This window comes from Schistocerca gregaria, chromosome 2 (genome assembly GCF_023897955.1).
Source record: "Schistocerca gregaria isolate iqSchGreg1 chromosome 2, iqSchGreg1.2, whole genome shotgun sequence".
Lineage (NCBI taxonomy): Eukaryota > Metazoa > Arthropoda > Insecta > Orthoptera > Acrididae > Schistocerca > Schistocerca gregaria.
Genome location: NC_064921.1, coordinates 507,003,746 through 507,029,005, shown reverse-complemented (window position 1 = coordinate 507,029,005; position 25,260 = coordinate 507,003,746). Strand labels below are relative to the sequence as shown.

General features: G+C 38.8%; 1 protein-coding gene across 3 annotated transcripts in view; it reads left to right on the top strand.

The window, feature by feature from the left end:
* The window catches only part of LOC126328921 (serine-protein kinase ATM), a 458,551-nt gene that overhangs the window by 230,803 nt on the left and 202,488 nt on the right, over positions 1 to 25,260 (top strand). For all 3 annotated transcript variants that reach the window (XM_049996079.1, XM_049996081.1, XM_049996080.1), the window contains exon 24: positions 18,133 to 18,438. In XM_049996079.1, coding sequence (XP_049852036.1) covers positions 18,133 to 18,438 — 306 coding nt within the window. The remainder of the gene's footprint in view (positions 1 to 18,132; positions 18,439 to 25,260) is intronic.

The following is a 25,260-nucleotide window of genomic DNA, read 5'->3' as shown; positions in this document are numbered from 1 at the left end:
TCTCATTGCCCGGGCTTTTTCTCATTGCCCGGACTTTTTCTCATTGCCCGGACTTTTTCTCATTGCCCGGACTTTTTCTCATTGCCCGGACTTTTTCTCATTGCCCGGACTTTTTCTCATTGCCCGGACTTTTTCTCATTGCCCGGACTTTTTCTCATTGCCCGGACTTTTTCTCATTGCCCGGACTTTTTCTCATTGCCCGGACTTTTTCTCATTGCCCGGACTTTTTCTCATTGCCCGGACTTTTTCTCATTGCCCGGACTTTTTCTCATTGCCCGGACTTTTTCTCATTGCCCGGACTTTTTCTCATTGCCCGGACTTTTTCTCATTGCCCGGACTTTTTCTCATTGCCCGGACTTTTTCTCATTGCCCGGACTTTTTCTCATTGCCCGGACTTTTTCTCATTGCCCGGACTTTTTCTCATTGCCCGGACTTTTTCTCATTGCCCGGACTTTTTCTCATTGCCCGGACTTTTTCTCATTGCCCGGACTTTTTCTCATTGCCCGGACTTTTTCTCATTGCCCGGACTTTTTCTCATTGCCCGGACTTTTTCTCATTGCCCGGACTTTTTCTCATTGCCCGGACTTTTTCTCATTGCCCGGACTTTTTCTCATTGCCCGGACTTTTTCTCATTGCCCGGACTTTTTCTCATTGCCCGGACTTTTTCTCATTGCCCGGACTTTTTCTCATTGCCCGGACTTTTTCTCATTGCCCGGACTTTTTCTCATTGCCCGGACTTTTTCTCATTGCCCGGACTTTTTCTCATTGCCCGGACTTTTTCTCATTGCCCGGACTTTTTCTCATTGCCCGGACTTTTTCTCATTGCCCGGACTTTTTCTCATTGCCCGGACTTTTTCTCATTGCCCGGACTTTCCCTTGTTGCCAGTTTCTGTACTGACAGTGGTTTTCCTCAGTGCCACTAATGTAAAACTGATGAGAATATTCCTCTGTTTTTTTCCCATTACCATTTATCTTGTGTATACATTAGGGAGCTGCCCAATATAAAGGAAGTGACTCCCCACCACATATATCTGTAGCTAATCGGAAGTTTTCTGCTTGCTCACTTGCTGCAAACTCTTCACAGGGCAATAACTCTAAAATAATTCACTGTTGACAACACATAACTACAATAACAATCATTTATTAAAAGAGTGTACATCAGGAAATAGACTCAGCTTTTGGTTTGTGAAGAGGTCATGACACTGATGAACCTAATGTAATGTACTGTAGTAGATGATTGCTAAGTAGCTTCATTGGAGTTCAGTATGGAGTGCAGTTTAGCAAGTTTAAGTTCAGTCTCTCAACGGTTTCTTTGATTATCACTTTAAATAGTTTTCCACATATGGTGTAAACTGTCTGATGATTCAAATGGTTCAAATGGCTCTGAGCACTATGGGACTCAACTGCTGTGGTCATCAGTCCCCTAGAACTTAGAACTACTTAAACCTAACTAACCTAAGGACATCACACACATCCATGCCCGAGGCAGGATTCGAACCTGCGACCGTAGCAGTCGCACGTTTCCAGACTGTGCGCCTAGAACTGCGAGACCACCGCGGCCGGCTGTCTGATGACCAGAACTGTTCAGCAACTATAGGTAACTTGTAGGCAACTGCAGAACTGCTGGAACAGGGTGACAGCTGGCGTTGAAGTGCTGGAACTGTCAATGTGTTGGCACCTGGTCACATAAATCTTACTCGGTGAATGAATTTCCTCCTGTAAACTATAAGGGGTAGTCAAATGAATTCAAGACACATGGGAAAAGATGTAAGTGGTTTATTATTTCAAAAGTAACTGCTATAATTTATTTCTTTTATCCCACTGTGAAAAAAGATAGTGTCTTCATGGAAAAATATTTGCAGTTGCCACCGGAGCTATGATAGTACTCAGGCGTGCACCTCTTTGAAGCAAATCAAATGTCTTTCTTCAGGGCTCCAAAAACGTGGATCGGGTCTGTATGGAGGATATGTAAGGGCTTCCCAGCAAACCTTCTGTAACATATTCAAAACAACTTCAGCAACATGTGGATGGGCAGTCTGTTGGCGTTGGCAGCTTGTTTCGATTACGCTGCAGGAGTTGTTCTGGGAAGACCTTACACATCCTCCATAGAGTCCTGATCTCTCCCCAGCTGATTTCCATATTTTTGAAGCCCATAAGAAAGGCATTTTTGGCCATCAGTTTGCTTCAGATGAGGAGATGAACACCTGAGTGCTATCATAGTTCTGTAGCCAACAGCAATCATTTTTCCATGATTGCACTGACCATCCTGCCTCACAGTGGGATAAATGTATTAACAGTATGGTGATTCTTTTGAAGTAATAAACAGTTCACTTTTCCCGTTAGTCTCATTTTCGTTTGATTGCTCCTTATATGTAGCTGATGCAGAAAAATAATTCAGGGTTTCAGTGTTCTGTGTGATGGCTGACATTGAAACCCGATTGTCGCAGGTCAGAGCGGATCAGGTTGTGGAAAGAGGCCAAGGTCAATTACTGTTAGTTATACAAGAACACACAACTTTATTGCTTAAACCAATGTACAGTTTCTCTTTAAAACAACAAAGATCAATTCACAGCTGAGGGCCGAAGTAACTTCTCCAGAATAAGTTTAAATGATTCCTCTTAAAACATCCATCATTTAGAGTAACAGCTGAAGGCCTTACTTAAGTAAAATTGCGATATCTTTTCGGCTAAAGGCCGAAATAATATTTCAGATCAGCTAAGAAAAATTCAAATAAATTCTTCAGCTGAAAGCTCAATAAAACTTTTTTTACACAGTAAAAACGGCGATGGTACATTAGTCCTTACTAATGTAAAATTGTAAGTACCAGTCATCGTTATCATACTTCTGTAATGCAGGAGTTCTCTAATTTGTGTTAAAATTTATCCTTGGCCTAAAAGTTTCATACTTTTCTAATGTAAGCTATGATGTTTATTGTCTTTAGGCTACCTTCTGAAGAAGACAAATTTATATTTGTGGAAACCTAGGTAAAGAATTTCTTTATCGATTGCAACTGGTCGGCTGTTTATGATTTTATTACATGAATCCATTGCTGTTGTGCAGCTATGTTTAAAATATTAAAATAATAAAACAGAGGCTTTTAAGATAAGCTTTTACACAGTATAACAAAACCATCTTAAGAAAACTTGAAGTATCTTGAAGGCTGAAGGCCCAAACAATTACTCAAGAATAATTAAAGACAACCTTAAGATAAACATTTACAGAACACAGCTGAAGGCTGTTTCAAGAATTCAAGATAATTAAAGTGAAACCTTACAGAAAAGGATTTACATATTAAAGCCACAGATTCTGAAACAAACACGGCTGAAGGCCTAATCTTAAAATAGTTGTCATGAAGTCGGCTGAAGGCCATATACTAAACATAAAAAAGACAATATTAATACACAGCTGAAGGCTGGGCACTGTACCTGTGACCAAATAAAATGACAATCACAAACAAATGGTGGTGCCCAGAAGTGTTCCAAGGGTTGGTCTGGGGAGCAAACAACAGTTCAGGTGAGCCAGGCAGCCAGGCAAAACACTAGATAATGGAGTGGCAGCATGATCTAGGGAAAGCTGAAGAGCCAACCAACAACCTAATCAATTCCCCCTGTCGCAGCCAACCAACTGCCTACTCCAGTATGCAGACAGCATTTATTTGCTCAGTGGAAATCACCGAAGCTACACAGGGTTCCACGTAAACACAATTGCACAAGAACTCGAACAATCATAAAAGCAATCACTGTGGAAGAACAAGGACGAATCACTTCGACACACCCCGGTGACCAGATAAACGTCGTCCGATGAGACGACCGACCGAACGACCAACCCAGGTAGTTCCCACTCAAGTTACATGTGTCTTCAACGGTCGGGCGAGTCTTGGCTATCTGAAGCTGACTGCAGCTCCAACCTGATTCAACTCCATGTCCATTCGGAGTTTCGAGACACAGCGACCTGGGCACACTGGCTTGGACCCAACCATGCAGAAGGAACACCAGCCCATTGACTACCAGACATCTCTGCACAAGGAAGGAACCGACGCATGTCTGGCAAGATCACCAACTGAGGAGGCCCAAGTATTATCAAAAGACCAAATACACATCGCCTCATGAGACAAGCGACCGAACGACCAACCAACAGTCGTTCCTGCTCCAATCTCCTTTCGTTGTACAGTGCATGTGTGTCGCCAGCGGTCAGGCGAGTACTGGCTGTGCAGACCCCACTGGAGTTCCATCCTGACTCCTGCTTTGTCCCCGACTGAACTCCATCCCCAACTGACTGACCTCACTGGCACTCCGCCCCCTTCTGCCTTCCAGCGGATGACTGTTGGTGGATGAATCACTTATTTGGATGTATATTGTAGAGTGTAAAGTAGTGCCAGCTATAAATGCAATCTAGAAAGCAAATGATCGCACTGGCACTCATTGCTACTACCATTGTACACCACACAGACACATCAATCATAATCACTGGAATCAACATCTTTAGTTCGATGATAGCCAATGAAAAACTTGTAACTTTGCCTTTCTGTGAGAAAACTTGTAATTCCGGTAACCCATAACTTTGTGATGAAACAGATGTTTGAAAGTGCATGGATTTCTGTAATCTGTAAATAAGTAGGATTGTACTATACTGTTACATATGTAGCAACTTTATATATCATTTTATGTTGTTTTCTAAGAAAACATTTTTGTTTCACCTGGAAATTTTAAGAAAAAGGAGTTCAAAGTTTTCATAGCCCAACATTGGTTTGTAAGTATAGTGACATTTCTTCCTTTCTGACACTCTTTCCATAGTATGTCATCTTCTCAGCCTTCCGTGGCATAGTTTATGCAACAGTTTCAGATTCCTTTCACAATAGATTCACATAAGATTCTGTGCCAAACAGCATGGATCCGCTGACACAGCATGACTATTGAGGTTTCCTTTATCTTGTTGCCAGTAGTAAGGGCATGGTGTCTGTGCAGAAGGCACTAACTGTAAAGCTTTCACAGGTAAACATTAAAACATTCACAACATCCATTGCTTGAATTTGTGAAATCATGCTGCTAGGAATTATTACCAGATCTGTGTTGCTGTTTTCTATCTGACCTTTAACTTGGTGGGTAAGGTGTCCTTCGAATGAATCTAGTGTCAACATTTCCCTTCTCTTAAGCAAAGAACCTGATATTCTGTTCCAAACAACCTTCAACCAACCTAGTATCACTTCATTTTTCATCCATCTATCTTCTTGGTACCGAATGAGGTGGCACCGTGGTTAGCACACTGGACTTGCATTAGGGAGGACGACGGTACAAGTCACAGTCTGGGCATCCAGATTTAGATTTTCCGTGATTTCCCTAAATCCCTCCATGCAAATGCCTGGATCATTCCTTTAAAAAGCCACAGCTGATTTCCTTCCCCAGCTGTGACACATTCTAAGCTTGTGCTCCATCTCTGATGAACTCGATGTCATTTGGATGTTAAACCCTAATCTTCTATTCCTTCCATTTCCTGGCATGAAAAGATGAGATGTGCAGGTAGATATTTGTTTGATATCATTTTCCTGCAAAGAATAACACTTCCTTCCATCTGCTAGAACACCCAGCATTAGTTTTATTCTGGCCTCTTCATTGCCAGAACTACTTCCATTTGCATTTTTTATGCCTTTTACATCAACGGTGACATGTGGCACCAGATGAAATAGATGTCTGATCGGCCTTGCCCATATAACCTAGCTGTTTCTGTAGATTGATTATGTGACACCGATACACAAATAGTTTTTTGTCAAGTGCCACTGGAGGTTCCATAGTTAGCATTATTCTGCATCATAACAGCGCAGCCATGTTGATCATCATTCCACACCAAGCAGTATTCTGCTATCCATGCTATTGGAAAATACCTATTTATCTCTAGTGCCTTCATTTGGGTAATTTTTCAATTAATTGGGAAGCATTCAGTGCATTTCTCTTGTACATACTGTACATCCTGTTGCTCTACTGTGGTCCTTTCAGAGTTTTGTGTGTGGCACTCGGGTTCTTTAATTTGTTCTCCAGTGGATGCCACCTGTGAACATTCATTTCTGTGACACCAAATTTTCTTCTTGCTGCATATTTGTTCGTGTTCTCTTCTTCACGAGTCTACCATTAATCTAAAGTAGGTGTCACACTGCCTGAGTGAACCAGTTGTACACTGAAAACTCATAGATTTATGTTTCATAACAGACTGTTTCTTATGACTGTATTTTGCATCTGTTTTCGATTGCCACAACTCAGTTCTTACAGCACTGTCAATATAAACAAAGAGAATCATTCTTTCCAGTAGAACAGGCAGGAGTCGTACTGAGGGGGGTAGCACAGTGGTTAGCACACTGGACTCATATTCGGGAGGACGACAGTTCAGACCCATGTCCGGCCTTCCTGATTTAGGTTTTCCGTGATTCCCCTAAATAGCTTCAGGCAAATGCCGGGATGGTTCCTTTGAAAGGGCATAGTCAACTTCCTTCAATTTTTTAAATTGAATTTGCCATAGCTTTATATGTAAATGTGACAGAACCCTTGTATTAACCTACTAAACAATATAAAAATTGACCTCAGCAGCAATAGTCTAATTTGTGAATGGAAGATGACCTTGTGTTTTTCAATTGATGAATCATGGAAAAAACTTTATCTTATACTAGTGTGAATGTAACATGTTGCAGGTGTATAAATAACAACTGGACTGCAAAGAGCCATCTGAGCACAACAGGGTTCAGGAGGCTATATTTACAGTGACAGGGCATTAAATAGTATTGATTTCTTTTAAATTAATGAAACTTTAAATATAAGAAGAAAAGCATTATAATAATATAATGCGCTAAGTCTTACAAAACATCAAATTTCATTTGATGATACATTTGCAGTTTCATTAGTCATTCACACTAAGAAAATCACCTTACTATGAGAGGGATGAAAATGAAAGCTGGCTGTTGAAAGGGATTGTATTTTATTTCCCTATTTGTCAGTGTTTAATGTTAGATATTCATGAACAGTTTTAATTTGATACAAATGAGTGTTTGAGAGAGAGCTCTTCTGTCACTATGATGAATGGCATAATTTGGTGAATTGAATGACTCGAATACTTGCAGATTTTATACTGATCCCAGTGTGACAATAGGGCATGTCAAACATGTTGACTTTGTTTTTCAAAAAATGAGGGGGCTGTTGTCATACAACTGGTTAGCAATTCCCTATTATATTTACAAGAAATGGATTGAGGACTTTCTCTGCCAGGTAACTGGGTGTTTGTATTGTCCTCATCATTTCATCATCATTCATGAAAGTGGCAAGATAGGACTGTGTAAAGATTGGGAATTTGTACGGGTCCTGATAACCGAGCATTTGAGAGTCCCATAAACCAAACGTCATCATCATCATCATCATCATCATCATCATCATCATCATCCTCCTCCTCAATTGCGAGTGTGAGATTAAGGTATATTCAGAATTTGAGGATCCACGTCTAGGTGATGCTAACTGTAAACATGGAGTGCACATCTCCTGCTCTTATTCTAAGGATGTGAAGATCCATGTCAAAGAACTGGTGTTTATTCAAGTTCAAAGAAAGTTGGCTCTCTTGGCTGGCCTCAGATTGGAATACCAGATCTACTCGAGCACAGAAGACAAATTAAAAAAACACAAGAGTCGAGAAAATGAATTAAGAGGAATTTCCGAGTATTGGCAGAAAATGAAGGAAGAGTTAACATTACAATAAAATGAAATTCTTTTCTCCAAAAAACAATATGAAGAGGCAACTGATGTTAAAGATGAAGACTCTGAAAGACTCCTTGCAGATATTACGGGATGACTATGATTTACCCTCTACTTGAAGTACCAGTATCGTGTGAAGATTATGATGTACCTTCTACTTGAAGTACAAGTTGGTATAATACGTTACTATTGCGCAATGTTGCAATGCAGAGTAATAGGTATGATGTCACTCTATGTGCTGCATCTGCCATTACAACAGCTATACAGGGTGGTCCATTGATTGTGACTAGGCCAAATATCTCACGAAATAAGTGTCAAACAAAAAAAACTACAAAGAACGAAACTTGTCTAGCTTGAAGGGGGAAATCAGATGGCGCTGCCATAGATCAAACGGATATCAGCTGCTTTTTTTTCTTCTTTTTTTTAAAATAGGAACCCCTATTTTTTATTACATATTCGTGTAGAACATAAAGAAATATGAATGTTTTAGTTGGACCACTTTTTTCGCTTTGTGGTAGATGGTGCTGTAATAGCCACAAATATATGGCTCATAATTTTAGACAAACAGTTGGTAACAGGTTGGTTTTTTAAATTAAAATACAGAACATAGCTACGTTTGAACATTTTATTTCGGTTGTTCCAATGTGATACATGTACCTTTTTGAACCTATCATTTCTGAAAAATCATGCTGTTACAGCGTGCTTACCTGTAAATACTACATTAATGCAATAAATGCTCAAAATGATGTCTGTCGACTTCAACGCATTTGGCAGTACGTGTAACGACATTCCTCTCAACAGTGAGCAGTTCGCCTTCCGTAATGTTTGCACATGCATTGACAATGTGCTGACGCATGTTGTTAGGCGTTGTCATTGGATCATGATAGCAAATATCCTTCAACTTTCCCCACAGAAAGAAATCCGGGTACGTCAGATCCGCTGAACGTCCGGGCCATGGTATGGTGCTTCGACGACCAATCCACCTGTCATGAAATCTGTTACTCAATACCGCTTCAACCGCACGCGAGCTATGTGCCGGACATCCATCATGTTGGAAGTACATCGCCATTCTGTCATGCAGTGAAACATCTTGTAGTAACATTGGTAGAACATTACGTAGGAAATCAACATACGTTGCACCATTTAGATTGCCATCGATAAAATGGGGGCCAATTATCCTTCCTCCCATAATGCCGCACCATACATTAACCCGCCAAGGTTGCTGATCTTCCACTTGTCGCAGCCATCGTCGATTTTCCGTTGCCCAATAGTGCATATTATGCCGGTTTACGTTACCGCTGTTGGTGAATAATCGCTAAATAGAATGCGTGCAAAAAAAGGTGCGTAATTTCTCTTGTGCCCAGTGGCAGAGCTGTACACAACGTTCAAAGTCGTCGCCATGCAATTCCTGGTGCATAGAAATGTAGTACGGGTGCAATCGATGTTGATGTAGCATTCTCGACACCGAGGTTTTTGAGATCCCTGATCCTCGTGCAATTTGTATGCATCTGATGTGTGGATTAGCTGCGATAGAAGCTAAAACACCTACTTGGGCATTATCATTTGTTGCAGGTCGTTTTTGATGTTTCACATGTAGCTGAACACTTCCTGTTTCCTTAAATAACGTAACTATCTGCCGAACGGTCCGGACACTTGGTCCAGGATACCAAGCAGCATACATAGCACATGCCCGTTGGGCATTTTGATCACAATAGCCATACATCAACACGATATTGACCTTTTCCGCAATTGGTAAACAGTCCATTTTAACACGGTAATGTATCACGAAGCAAATACTGTCCGCACTGGCGGAATGATACATTATACCATGTACTTACAAATTTGTGATTATTACAGTGCCATCTATCACAAAGCGAAAAAAGCGGTCCAACTAAAATATTCATATTTCTTTACGTACTACAGGAATATGTAATAAAAATTGGGGTTCCCATTAAAAAAAAAAGAAAAAAAGAAAAAACGCAGTTGATATCTGTTCGATCTATGGCAACGCCATCTAGCGGGTCAACCATAGCGCCATCTGGTTTCCCCCTTCAAGTTAGACGAGTTTTGTTCTTTGTAGTTTTTTCGTTTGATGCTTATTTCGGGAGATATTTGTCCCGGTCACTATCAATGGACCACCCTGTATATTGGATGCTGGATTAATCATGGAGGGAGACAGGAGACCCATAGTTGATCACAATAAAGTATAAAGGACGCAGCAGAATGTCGTGAATCAGTTAATGAAGAATTTCATGATCAATGCAGAATAGGCGAGATGGAATGTTTCTTCTTTGATGGGTGCCAAGATTACACTGAAGTTCTGTTACAAGCAGATAACCCAAGTTATATGTTTCCAATTATTGGGAAACACTGTTTGCAGTCAGCCAGATGAAAGCTAACTGCTATTTTACTCCAGAGACTGCTGTAACATAAAGGAAACCATCTTGTGGCTTTTTTTAAGGAGAAACAGCATTGATGTAAGTTAGCAGACAATTGGTGGTGACTTAATGAATTCTAACACTGGTTGGGAAGGAGTAGTCAATGCGTTGGGTTGAGACAGAGCTGAACCATAAAGTCTAATGGGAAAACTTTGTCTAACAACAAGAGGAGTGGTAAGCTTGACAGTTTGCTTGATAGTGCAACAGAACTTGAAATCAATCCATCATTTCTCAGAATTTACTTTCCAGAGATTCTGGTTCCACCAAGTGACACTGTTGACAAAGATCAGGCTTATGGTTACAAGGTAACCCAGGCTATAAGGACAGGTGCACTTCCAACTGATATGGCAGTGTTAGAAATTGGTCCTGAAAGTCATCCTCAGTGGTTAACAGCAAATAGGATTTGGCGCATATGGCTTTGGAAACATGGCCTGAAAGCTAACAATTTGATGGCATTACATGTGCTTGTTATTCCATTTACTATCCCTGCTGGTTTACAGCCAACTCGAAATTCTTTATCTACCAAGGCTCCTAAAATCACTGAAGAAGGCAGTCGTGGATATTTTTGTGCCAGCAATATAACATTCATTGTGGTTCACATTTAGTGAAATGGTGCTTCAGATACTTTTATGCAGAGAAGCGCGAGAAGAAAGAAAAGGAGGAAACCAGAAGATGAGGAATGAAGATAGTGATATATCAGACCTGTCTGTTCACTCTAGGAAGACACCTATATTAAATCCCTATGCAACTTCACTTTTGGAATTGATAGGCTGCTCAGGAAAAGTATATGAACTTTCACTTGTAAACTCAAAACAACAGAAATGAGAAATTGAAATAAATGGTTATAGCTTTGTCATAATTTATATTGAGAAGTACCTATTTTATATTTTTTGATGGTGAGTAGTTTCAGATGCGTGTGTCCATTTTCAAACCATCTGTGATGTAAGTGTGACAAATAGAGGCGATAGCTCGTGCAGAAACTGCCATTGCAGGGGTATGAAACAAGGAACAACGGCATCTGTCAAAGTGTGTACTCCTGAGATACAAAGAGGATACATTGGAGATCAGGAAGCACACAGCAGAATCATTTCTAGGAATGAATCAAAGCAGCATTTGATGAATATTAACAACTGAAGCTTTTTACATTTGTTACAAAGTGTTTTCAGTGTTTGATAATAGAGACAGAATATGAAGAAAATTATTGGAGTTCGTTAAACCAATTTTTGAGTAAAATTTGCTTTGATTTATATTAATTTATCCCCTTTTGTTGGAATTGTACATACACATTATAATCAAGTGTAAGTTCACTGAGCGAATGTTTATCAAGAAAGAAAAACCCTTTAAATCAGAATATTACACATTAAAAGGCTCTTTTTTTGGACCCTCTCATTCACAAATATCTCAATTTTATTTTTGCTATCTAAAATGACATACCCTAGTATGACAGTCAAGCACAGGTTTGGCTTGCCAAAACAGTATCTGTACATTTGGCTACAGTCAGTTTGCATAGCCCTTCTGCATAGGACGCTCCATCCCTGAGGTTCCACTGCTACTTGACTATTATCCTGCCACTGTGTCAAAGGTGTACCATAAGCACTTCAATTCAGTGAGAACTACCACTGCTGGAAACATATCCACTGCACAATAACATGTTGTTGATACGTGTTGTTGTGGTTGTGGTTTTCAGTCCAGACACTGGTTTGCTGCAGCTCTCCATGCTACTCTATCCTGTGCAAGGTTCTTCATCCCCCAGTACCTATTGCAACCTTCATCTTTCTGAATCTGTTTAGTGTATTCATCTCTTGGTCTCCCTCTATGATTTTTACCCTCCACGTTGCCCTCCAATACTAAATTAGTGATCCCGTGAGGCCTCAGAATGTGCCCTACCAACCGATCCCTCCTTCTAGTAAAGTTGTGCCACAAACTTCTCTTCTCTCCAATCCTATTCAGTACCACCTCATTAGTTATGTGATCCACCCATCTAATCTTAAGCATTCTTTTGTTGCACCAAATTTCAAAAGCTTCTATTCTCTTCTTGTCTAAACTATTTATCGTCCACGTTTCACTTCCATACATGGCCACGCTCCATACAAATACTTTCAGAAATGACTTCCTGACATTTAAATCTATACTCGATGTTAACAAACTTCACTTCTTCTTCTTCTTCTTCTTCTTCTTCTTCTTCTTCTTCTTCTTCTTCTTCTTCTTCTGCTTAAGAAACGCTTTCCTTGCTATTGCCAGTCTATATTTTATATCATCTCTGCTTCGACCATCATCAGTTATTTTGCTCCCCAAATAGCAAAACTTCTTTACTACTTTAAGCGTCTCATTTCCTAATCTAATTCTCTCAGCATCACCCGATTTAATTTGACTATATTCCATTATCCTTGTTTTGCTTTTGTTGATGTTCATCTTATATCCTCCTTTCAAGACACTGTCAATTCCGTTCAGCTGCTCTTCCAAGTCCTTTGCTGTCTCTGACAGAATTACAATGTCATTGGCGAACCTCAGAGTTTTTATATCTTCTCTGTGGATTTTAATTCCTACTCAGAATTTTTCTTTTGTTTCCTTTATTGATTGCTCAATATATAGATTGAATAACATCGGGGACAGGCTACAATCCTCTTTCTCTCTCTCTCTCTCTCTCTCTCTCTCTCTCTCTCTCTCTCTCTCTCTCTCTTCCCAACCACTGCTTCCCTTTCATGCCCCTTGACTCTTATAACTGCCATCTGCTTTCTGTACAAATTGTAAATTTCGCTCTCTGTATTTTACGCCTGCCACCTTCAGAATTTGAAAGAGAGTATTCCAGTCAGCATTGTCAAAAGCTTTCTCTAAGGCTACAAATGCTAGAAATGTAGGTTTGCCTCTCCTCAATCTATTTTCTAAGATAAGTCATAGGGTCAGTATTGTCTCATGTGTTCCACCATTTCTACGGAATCCAAACTGATTTTCACCGAGGTCGGCTTCTACCAGTTTTTCCATTTGTCTGTAAAGTATTCATGTTAGTATTTAGCATACGTGGCTTATTAAACTGATAGTTCGGTAATTTTCACATCTGTCAACACCTGCTTTCTTTGGGATTGGAATTATCATATTCTTCTTGAAGTCTGAGGTTATTTCGCCTGTCTCACACATCTTGCTCGGTAGATGGTAGAGTTTTGTTAGGCCTGGCTCTCCCAAGGCTGTCAGTAGTTCTAATGCAATGTCGCCTACTCCTGGGGCCTTGTTTTGACTCAGGTCTTTCAGTGCTCTGTCAAACTCTTCACGCAGTATCATATCTCCTATTTAATCTTCATCTGCATTCTCTTCCATTTCTATAATATTGTCCTCAAGAATATCACCCTTGTTTAGACCCTCTATATACACCATCCACCTTTCTGCGTTCCCTTCTTTGCTCACTGTTTAGATGTTAGTATTCGTTTTTACCTGCTTCATTTATTGCATTTTTATATTTTCTCCTTTCATCAATTAAATTCAATATTTCTTCTGTTACCTAAGGATTTCTACTAGCCCTCGTCTTTTTACCTACTTGATCCTCTGCTGCCTTCACTACTTCATCCCTCAGAGCTACCCATTCTTCTTATTCTGTATTTCTTTCCCCCATTCCTGTCAATTGCTCCCTTATGCTCTCCCTGAAACTCTGTACAACCTCTGGTTCTTTCAGTTTATCCAGGTCCCATCTCCTTAAATTCCCACCTTTTTGCAGTTTATTTAGTTTTAATCTACAGTTCATAACCAATAGATTGTGGTCAGAGTCCACACCTGCCCCTAGAAATGTCTTACAATTTAAAACCTGGTTTAAATCTCTGTCTTACCATTATATAATCTATTTGAAATCTGTCAGTAATTCCAGGCTTTTTCCATGTATACAACCTTCTTTTATAATTCTTGTACCAAGTGTCAGCTATGATTAAGTTATGCTCTGTGCAAAATTCTACCAGGCGGCTGCCTCTTTCATTCCTTACTCCCATTCCATATTCGCCTACTACGTTTCCTTCTCTTCCTTTTCCTACTATCGAGCTCCAGTCACCCATGAGTATGAAATTTTCGTCTCCCTTCACTATCTGAATAATTTCTTTTATCTCATCATACATTTCATCAATTTCTTCATCATCTGCAGAGCTAGTTGGCATATAAACTTGTACTACTGTGGTAGGCGTGGGCTTGGTGTCTATCTTGGCCACAATAATGCATTGACTATGCTGTTTGTAGCAGCTTATCCTCATTCCTTTTTTTCCTATTCATTACTAAACCTACTCCTGCATTTCCCCTATTTGATTTTGTATTTATAAACCTATATTCACCTGACCAGAAGTCTTGTTCCTCCTGCCACCGAAATTCACTAATTCCCACTATATCTAACTTAAACCTATCCATTTCCCTTTTTAAATTTTTTAACGTACCTGCCCAGTTAAGGGATCTGACATTCCACACTCCGTTTTCTTTCTCCTGATAATAACGTCGTCCTGAGTAGTCCCCGCCCAAAGATCCGAATGGGGGACTATTTTACCTCTGGAATGTTGTACCCAAGAGGATGCCATCATCATTTAACCAGACAGCAAAAGCTGCATGTCCTCGGGAAAAATTACGGCTGTTGTGTCCCCTTGCTTTCAGCCGTTCGCAGTACCAGCAGTGCAAGGCTATTTTGGTTATTGTTGCAAGGCCATATCAGTCAATCATCCAGACTGTTGCCCCTGCAACTACAGAAAAGGCTGCTGCGTGTCTTCAGGAACCACGCCTTTGTCTGGCCTTTCAACAGATACCCCTCCGTTGTGGTACAGCTATCTGTATCGCTGAGGCACGCAAGCCCCCCTTCTAACTGTAAGGTCCTTTATTCAGGTTGTTGCTAACAGTTGCATATAATATATACAGTAGAGCCTCACTAATCCATTCCCTATGGTCTAAGGAGCATGGTCAGAATGCAAAACAGGTCGGATTATAAGAGGAATGGTTTATAGATCTGGAGCATCACAACAAAGCAATGTGAAGCTTTAATTTTCATTCTGAAATACTGTCTGAAATATTGTTCCATGTTAAAACTGTAACAAAATGAAAACAAAATAACAAAATGAAAACAAAATGTCAACACACAAAGTATCTTACACAAAAGCGTAAATTAAAAATAGTGCTTGTACTGTAATATACGTCTGTATCATATGCTAAGATATAATCAGCGTATGATGCTGAAACCCCCTGTCGAATCAAGTGTATCCATTTATTTGTTAACAGCACTCTTTAGAAGCATAGTGTCAGAATGGTTTGAGCAATACACAGCAGATACAAGATGCTTCTCCATGCTCCTCCTATTTCTTTCACAGGTCAGTTGACATCAGTCCTATTGAGCGTATCTGAGGAGCACCTGGAACCATCTCCAACTAGTGACTGTGAGCTGAGTGTGGCAACTGAGCAGTCATGAATCAGGATGACTCTCTTTCATTGCTTTCAGTGTATCATGAAATGTAAGCCATAGTACTTTGTCACCAGTCATCAGAGTGAAAAGTTGCTACACACTTTGAGGGATATGATGTAATTCTGTTGCTCAAGGACATAAAAAGACATGCATGAGGTACTGTTGTTCTGGTGCCTGGCAATGTAAGCTGAAATGCTAGTACTGTGAATAGCATGATAATGTTGCCATAAAATTTGAGGACAGATTCCTGCAGCTCAGAATTTTATTTTGTCGATACTGTTATGCATCAAGAAGTTTCCAGACCTTGTGTGACACTAATCACAGTAAGTCCAATAGTCATAATGAACAAAGACAATAATATAGAGATGAATGGGATTTTCAAGTGAATATGAGAAGTAAGAATCAGAAAGAGTGAATAAAACCATAAGCAGAGGAGGATAGAGCTGTCCTGAGAAAAACATAGAAAGAATTGATTGACCATTAAATGGCTAATGTATTGAGATTGTTGTTTCAAAGTTTAAGTGTTTTGCTAAAGATTCTCATACATTGTGAAACTTTTTGGCATTAAAGCTGTATGACCGAAACAGTGTTCGGAATGAAAGCATCTCTATGAGGAGAGGTGAGTGGTTTAAAAATATAAAGATTAATTGCACCACATAAGATGAAAATCAGAACACTTCACTATCTGCGGAAAAGAATTGGGGACCACCAGGATGTTTTGTTGAAAATATGGACTTTTCTGTTAAATCCAAGAGCAGTGTTAGTATCTTTAACATTATATTCTCCTAGCATAGATTTTAAAGATTATATCCGTTCAGTCTGTTAAGCCTTCATTTAATAATCTGTCATATTCATCAATTTCTTGTCCCATGATAGTTTTTTTATGACGACACCAGACTAAAGTAGGGATCCAATTTCACTATCAAATTTCTGCTACTACTTTGTAAGAATTGTACAAGTACATTAGAGAGAGACATTTCATCATTTGCTTGATTCCATCAAAGCTCATGCCTTACATTGTGCGAAGTACTAAACCGGGAAATACTATTTTCTGATCTTCATTGCGCTACCTCATTACCCAATGCCTGAACTGCCTATGGCCCATTGACACCATACACCTCTTACTGAAATGAGATTCAAAGCAGTGATCTAACGATTACCAATTTTGAGTGCTATCATTTTTTCCCTATATATATTTTATACTTCTTTGCAATGCTCGCAGAACATGCACCTTTGTTTAAAAAATTATGTTGGTTTGTATTTGAACACATGAACCCTGTGTGACAGCAAGCATTCTCCTGGACAATGACACTGTGTGCTGAAAAAGATTGACCGTACTGTAGGCCACTAAAGACGCTCAGAAAATTTTGAAGTTGAGTTTCTCAAGAATTTTTTAGAATTGCGTTGAGCTGCTGTGGGATGTTGCGATTTGAGTTCTGAACTTCATATACCATAAATATAAAAAAATTACAAAAATCCGATTTGCATGTGGTCTCCTTGTCATCATTGTATACACAAGATTTGCTAAAACCTGGCGTCTTATCTTTTGCATTGGTAGCAGAAGTTTAGATTACATCAGACAGAATCATTTATTTTATAAAATTTGTCCTCAATGTTTTAAATGAGTTTTGTTCAACTTGAAAGAGAAGCACACAGAGTCATAAATTAAACATTGCATTTATTTTTGACCACCTCCTATTTTATCCTGAATTCTAATTTTACACTGTGTGCAGTGACATTGAAACACACACACACACACACACACACACACACACACACACACACACACACACAGAATGCTTTTGACAGTTGTTATGTTACTGCCTATTGTTGTCTGATAATTGTGGTTTGTAACTATACTTTTGTGAATAGTTTGTAATCAGATTTCATACCAGGATTTTAAATATCGTAGCCGTTTCACTTACTTTGCAGAGGGTCAATGTCTACATTATATTCAAATGCTGATCTTATAGTTTTGTGATCTTTTTGCATATCATATAATCTTCACAGCGCTTTCTGTTGGTGGGTTGAGCTCTTTGCTCATGTAGATCTTGATAGCATGAAATAAAACAGTTACATGGCTCCGCATCTGCTGCACTGCAGTGTTGAAGATATAAGAGTATTTCTTGAAGTGTGAACAAAGATGGGATTAGTGCGTTTCAAATTCATACCAGTGATTGATAGGCAAGGGCCACAAGAAAATAATGTTTTTTCAGATATCCTTAAAAATACCAGCTAGCCAATGATCAATTTTGTTTTATTTTCCAGGCCAAGAAATAATATATTGTTAACTGAGGCTTACCTAAAAGTCATGGTCTGTTTTGACAGAATAGGTTTGTTCATTTCCTTGTAAGTGATGCCTGATATATAAAGTAATCTCTCATACTTCCACAGCCATAAGTTTCTGAACTGTTACATCGTGTATCCTCTGCCTCCCAGCTTCTGAAAAAAAGGACTGTTTTCCAAATTTTATGTGTTTGTGGTTAAATATAAATACCCCTATCTCAACACCTACTTTTCTGTTATGAACTTGCTGTAAAATTGAAATTTAATTTCACAGGTATGCAGCCCTTACATAATTGGACATCTTCTACCAATCTTCACCATGAAAAACAGCAAAGAGATGTATAATTACAACATATTTAATGCTGAACAGCTTCTGAAGCAGCTTGAAAAAATACTTTCAGAGGACCAAGTTAAATGTCTTCTCTCAGAAAATATGGATATCGTAATTGTGACAATATTTCGCTTACTATTTGATGTTCACACTGTAACTGCTTTGTGTGGATACACATCCAGCTTACCAGAACCAGCTCCTCCCACCATAAAATCTCAGCAAATGTTGGATACCTTAGAATATCTTCAGGTATGTTGCTAATTTTATATGTATGGACAATACTTCTCTCTCTCTCTCTCTCTCTCTCTCTCTCTCTCTCTCTCTCTCTCTCTCTCTCCCTCCCTTGCTCTGTCTCCGTCTCCCCCCTGTACTTTTAGAACTTATTTTTACTAAGTTATTGTACTGGGAAAGATTTTGTTTGTATCTTTATGGAGTGGCTTGAATATAACTTGTGTGGAGTGGAGCCAGTTAATTTGGAAGGACTGCTGTTGTATAGAAATTATGTGTGAAAAGATAGAAGTGAATCCATTCTACTTCTGGGCCATTCAAGTATTTTTCAAATACTTTCTAATTAGTAGCATATCTTGTAATATGAAAATAGTAACATAATTGCAGTTTCGTCTGTATACATATTGACTTCATAATATCAATGGAGTAAATCCTGCTGCATCAAAGATTATTGAAGAATTCCATGAAACACTTGCAAGGGTAGGGAAGAACAACAGGACACCTGCACTTCATGGGAACAGAGAAAGAAGCCCATAGGTGCATACTGTAGAATAAACCGCACTGCACTTTTCTTCTAATTCGAAATACTGGAAGCCAAAATACAGTATTTTGGTCATAATTCCCAGGGGAAAAGAAAGAGAAGAAAACAAATTAAGTGATCAAATAAAATTATTGGCTGGGAGACCTCATCTGGGGGAGTTTGGCTTCCTAGTGCAAGTTTTTATTTGACAATGCTTCAGTAAATTGTCTATTGATAATGCCGAGGAATATGCAACATCCATTCTCTGGGCAGATAAAATCAAATAAGACTGGGAATCGAAGCTAAGACTCCATTATAAAGAAGCAGCAACATTAACTTCTAGACATGAGCTTGCAGACAATTCCTGAAGAAACTGTGGCTAACAGAGATCTATCGAAGGGCCTCCTAGTACTACTTAAGGGCATTGATTGGCTTTTATAGGAGGACAGAGAGAAATATTACTCAATAAACTTAGTGACAATACTCAGTAAATGTCTGAAGATGCCCTTGTAAGCCGAAAACCGGTTAACACTGTAAAAGTAATATTGTAGAACAAAAACAAACTGGTGCTTTTCATTTATTATAATGTTGTTCAGCCAAGAACCAACAGAAGATACTGTTAACATGATAAAATGCGCCACAACAGCACAATTATCCATCTTTTATAGTAGATTATTGAGACAAAAACAAAGTCAATACAATACATTTGGTTTAACAAACAGTGTTTGCAACGCAAAATTACGCCAAAATATGTCTCCATAAAGTCAAGAGGAAAATCTGCTGCTGCAAATAAAGCCATTGACGTCGCAAGATACATGTGGATAAAGGAGGAAAGGAAGAAATGGTATTGTGTTCATGACAACGTGTGTACACATCTAAAAGTGGTACATACGGTAATCATATTGAAGTTACACCTCTGTGAATTTGACATTTTCGATCGAGAAGTTCGTCAAAGTGTAAGTGATCTTATTCATGACATATTTTTGTGGCAGAACAGGAAATTATCCATGATTAGGTAAGTGAGTGCACCTCTAACCTCAAACTGTAAACATAAGTTTTCCCAATGCGTAATTAACCTATCGAACTTTGTTCTGTCTCTAAATGAACAAAAAGTGCTTGAGAAAGGTTTAAAATATGCTCCTCCCCCACCCTCCATGAGAAAAACAACTGGATGTTATGAAAGTAGATATTGAATATGCTCTAAAGAAAGACACCACTGCAAAATATTTAGTTGCCAATGCACTAAAGAATGAAACCAAATTCTTGTGCAACATGCCACAGTCTATTGACTTTCACACCTTCAAGTCCTTAAAACAGAAATTACAACACCAAGATATCATTGCCATAAAATCTGATACTTTTGAACAAATGTGACTATGTGGATAAAGTTGATAATTTCCTGAATTCCCCAGCCTTCCAAGTCATTCCTAATGACGCTACTAATTTATTCAAACAGGGTGTTAAATACACAAACAATTCATTCAAAAGCATAGTCTCTGAGTTTAAAGCAAAACTTTTAACTAATATGAATCCAGCGCCTCCTAGAATGTATGGCCTCCCTAAACAAGATGTTCCTATTCATCCAGTTGTATCATCATTCACTTCTCCATCTTACAAACTAGCTAGTAAACTGGATGTCTAATTAAGAGCAAGACCAAATTCAAATGAAAGCATGGTATTTCAAACTCCGTGGACTTAAGTTAAAAGGTATATCCGTCTCATACAGTGATAAATTAGTATCCTTTGATGTCTGCAGTTTGTTTTTCAGTGGTAGAATGCATTGATATTCTGACAGAGCTGATGCGCAATTCTAATGCCAATCCTGTGGAATTGAATGACTTGAGACTGGCCAGTCAGACATGCTTTGCACAGAACTATTTCCAGTTCCAAGTGCCTCTTTATAAACAGTTAGATGGCTTAGCAATGGGTTTCCCTTTTAGTCCACTGTTGACTGAAATATTTTTGTACCATTTTGAACCAAATTTTCTAAAAACAGAACCTTTGAGTGCAAATATCAAATATTGGTTTAGATATGTAGATGATGTCCTGAGTATGTGGACTGGTGCTACAAGACAACTCAACACATTTTTGAAAAACCCAAACAGTCAGCATAAAATATTCAGTTTACAATACACATTATTTCAAATTTATGGAAAAACTACAACTACTGACACAGTAATAGCTTCTTGCTCACAACACCCCATAGCTCATAAACATGCAGCTTTCCACTCAGTGGTACACCGTCTCATATCTATCCCCGTGTCCAGAGATGATTTTAAAGCAGAGTTAGATACAATGAAATTTATTGCCACAGCCAATGGCTACAGTCCAGTTCTTACTGACCACATCTTGCACAGGAAACAGAAACGGAAAAGTATACCCCCCCCCCCCCCCCTGTGCCCCACCTGCTCCCCATCCACTGTCTGCAAGAAATGGTGTACACTATTATTTCTTTGTGAGGTGTCACAGATCCTGCAATTATAGGCTTTCCTACTATGTTAAGAATACGACAGCCCAATGTGTTTTTAATAGCAAAGATAAGATCCAGTTATCAGCCAATAGCGAGGTATACAAAATCACCTGTTTTGATTGTGACAAATTTTACATTGGTCAGTCAGGCAGGGACATAGCAACTAGGCTGGCTGAACATGAACACAGCTGGAGGTTGCACAATTCTGACTCCGCATTTGCTGAGCATATACTGAGTGAGGGTTACAGCTACCACCCAGTGTCCCATGTACTTCACTTAGCAAACAAAGGCCATAAACTCAACCTGCTGGAAGTCCTGGAAATTAACAAACCTCTTGCTCACATTCCATATCTAATCCTAAATGACCGGACACAGCTCAACACTTCCCCTTTCCTAAACTTTATATAATCATCTCTGTTGTTCATTACTTCCCACACTTTCTGTTCCTACGTATTCCCATTTTCCTTTATTCATTAAGTTCTTTTGTTTTATTGAAGTTGTCTATGTATTCCATATAAAGGTAAAATGCAATACCACCACACTCTCAAAGATTGCATTTATTATCTATTCCCTAAGACCCCTTCATTTTCATGCATTTCTTTATTTCTGTTTACCTTATTGATATAGCTTAAGTTCCTTATGTATTCTGTAGTTACATTGATAATTATTTCTTCGTTTAATTGGTTTGTGTATCACTCTCCATGTTTTATACCTTCTGATGTAGCCCTGTCCAGTTCTAATTTTATTTTATTAGTTTTGTTTATTAATAGAAACTGTTATTTAAGCATGCTGTCCGTATTTTGTGTTAAAGTTTTTCCTGTCTACTCCATTGTTGTTTATTTATTGTTCAATTTTTTACTTTTTCATTGCATTACCACCACACTGTCTAAGGTGTTACTTACTGTATGTTTCTGCTTCAGTCTAGATTTTTTACTTCTCTTCCTATGTTGTTTGCAAACATTGTAACTTCTTTGGTGACAATACTCAGTAAATGTCTGAAGATGCCCTTGCAAGCTGAAAACTGGTTAACACAATAAAAGTAATATTGTAGAACAAAAGCAAACTGGTGCTTTTCATTTATTAAAAACAACCAGATTCACTGTCGTTGTTAGTAGGTGCAAGGAGTACCTGTAGCGAATAAGCTGCGTCTAAGCCACGTAGATGTGGTAACATCACAATTACTGTTATTCCATTGTAGAATCATATGCCACTGTGCAAATCCAAACGTATTTGTATAGTGTGCCATGAGAAAACCTGTATAAAATAATAATATATGTGTCATAGCGATGTAGATTTGTTGAGCTATACCTGGAAGTAGCCAATGCAGATGGTTATCTTATCAGGGTTTTTGTGCTTCTTTTACAGGTTCCTGTCTTACCAATAAAAATGAATAAATTTACTTTAGTCTTACTGTTTTTCAAGCATTTGTGTGCTTTGTACTTAAGTGTGATAAGACACTGTACTTATAACTGGGGGACGGCTGTTCAAAGCTTTTTGTGGCCATACAGATTTAGGTTTTGTCTGATTTACCTAAATTCGTTAAGGCGAAAAATGTCCTTGAAAGGCCACAGTTGATTTCATGCCCCAATCCGAGTACATGCTCCATTTCTAGTGACTTTGTCTATGAAATTTTAAATCCTGATCTTCCATCCTTCCTTTTTCATCAATTTTGATATATTTCAGTACTATTTAATGCGATGTTATTACAGATTACGAATGTGAAATAATTAGGATGAAGAGGTGCATAAAAGGTGGGTCAGCCTTGCTTGTTAGATGATTTCAGAGATCATGGGCCACATTGGTAGTTTTAGGAAAAATTAGAAAGTGTCCAGCATAAGTGTCCAGATCACACTAAGGAATTGGGTGAGATTTTAACCTACCAGCTGTAGAAAGGCTCGCATGATTATTGCATGCACCTGGTGCAACGATTTGTGCTACAGTATAGAAAATTTCTGTTGAGAAAAGTATCCAGAGCTGTTAAGAGTACTAACTTGTTAGGATATGTTCTTAAATCTCCTAGTGAATAACTGGATCAAAAATTTGGGCTTGCTAATTTGGAGGATGGAATCAAAGATTATAGAGCTTCTACAGTATCAAGGCTGTATGGGTGACAGAAGCACTCTTAAAAAATTGGGGAAAAAATATTTCTATGTAACAAGTGTGATGAGAAGCAGATTGTGTCTTATCTAATTAGTGAACATCATCAGAGCTACATTGCTAGGGCTGACTTATTAATTGATAAATTTCAAGAATATTATTCAGTGAGATTTAGACATTTATATTCCAAGCAGGATTGTGGGTGATGGAGAAAGCTCTCTTATGATATGTTTGACATATTTGAATGTTTCTGTAAAAGCAGAGACGGCTTAAACGCAGATTTAATATCTACCAAAGGCTACTCGACAAACAAAATGTAAGTGAGAACTATTCAGTTTAACCAAAAGTTGAATTCTATTTACCAATTTCCTGAAAATCTAATAAGTTATGATATTATAAATAAAATAGAAAGAAACTTCCACATGGGAAAAATATATTAAAAACAAATATTCCAAGACTTACCAAGCGGGAAAGCGCCGGCAGACAGGCACAATGAACAAAACACACACACAGAATTACTAGCTTTCGCAACCGATGGTTGCTTCTTCAGGAAAGAGGAAGGAGAGGGAAAGACGAAAGGATGTGGGTTTTAAGGGAGAGGGTAGGAATCATTCCAATCCCGGGAGCGGAAAGACTTCCCTTAGGGGGAAAAAAGGACAGGTGTACACTCGCACACACATACATATCCATCCGCACATACACAGACACAAGCAGACAGATATATGTCAGATATATGTCTGCTTGTGTCTGTGTATGTGCGGATGGATGTGTGTGTGTGTGTGTGTGTGTGTGTGTGTGTGTGTGTGTGTGTGTGTGTGTGTGTGTGTGTGTGTGTGTACACCTGTCCTTTTTTCCCCCTAAGGGAAGTCTTTCCGCTCACGGGATTGGAATGACTCCTTACCCTCTCCCTTAAAACCCACATCCTTTCGTCTTTCCCTCTCCTTCCCTCTTTCCTGAAGAAGCAACCATCGGTTGCGAAAGCTAATAATTCTGTGTGTGTGTTTTGTTCATTGTGCCTGTCTGCCGGCGCTTTCCCGCTTGGTAAGTCTTGGAATCTTTGTTTTTAATATAAGTTATGATATTACATAGACATGAACAAAACAGTCTTCTAACAGGCTGAAATAATAAGTTTATCTTCTGGAATGTTTCACTGAAGATCTTTATACTACAGTTTGTCCTTTCAGTTGTTGTAGACTGCCCAAAATTATGAATACTGAGATAAATGATTGCAGAAAGGATGATAAATGAAAGTTGCTCCACAGAGAAAGGCAAACTATATCTGATGGGCTGCTTGTACGAATCTCTACAATACACAAAAGAGCTGTCTCCTTCTCTAGCAGCATCTTACCATTGTGTATATTCTCACCCTCTATGTTGCCAGCCTGTGTGTGACCCCTAACTGGATATTAGGGACTCATCACCGATATCATAGGATTGGATTTCACACCGTTACATGCACCCCTCTTCTTGCCAGTAGATCCTTGAATTATGTAAATTAATATTCATGAGACCTGTCATAAAATAATAGCCGGAACCTTGTAAGCGCAGGCATTAGACTGTGATTATCTTGACTGGTTAATGTAATTTACTCATTATCTGTGCAACTGCAAAATATGCTGGCCGATTAAATTATTATTAATTGCTTCCAACTGCAAATTGTAATGTAGTAGTTTGGTTGGATTATGAAGTATACTTGCTTCAAAGAAACCAAGTTGACTTTAATGACAAAGTAAGCCTGGCAAGTGAGATATTTAAG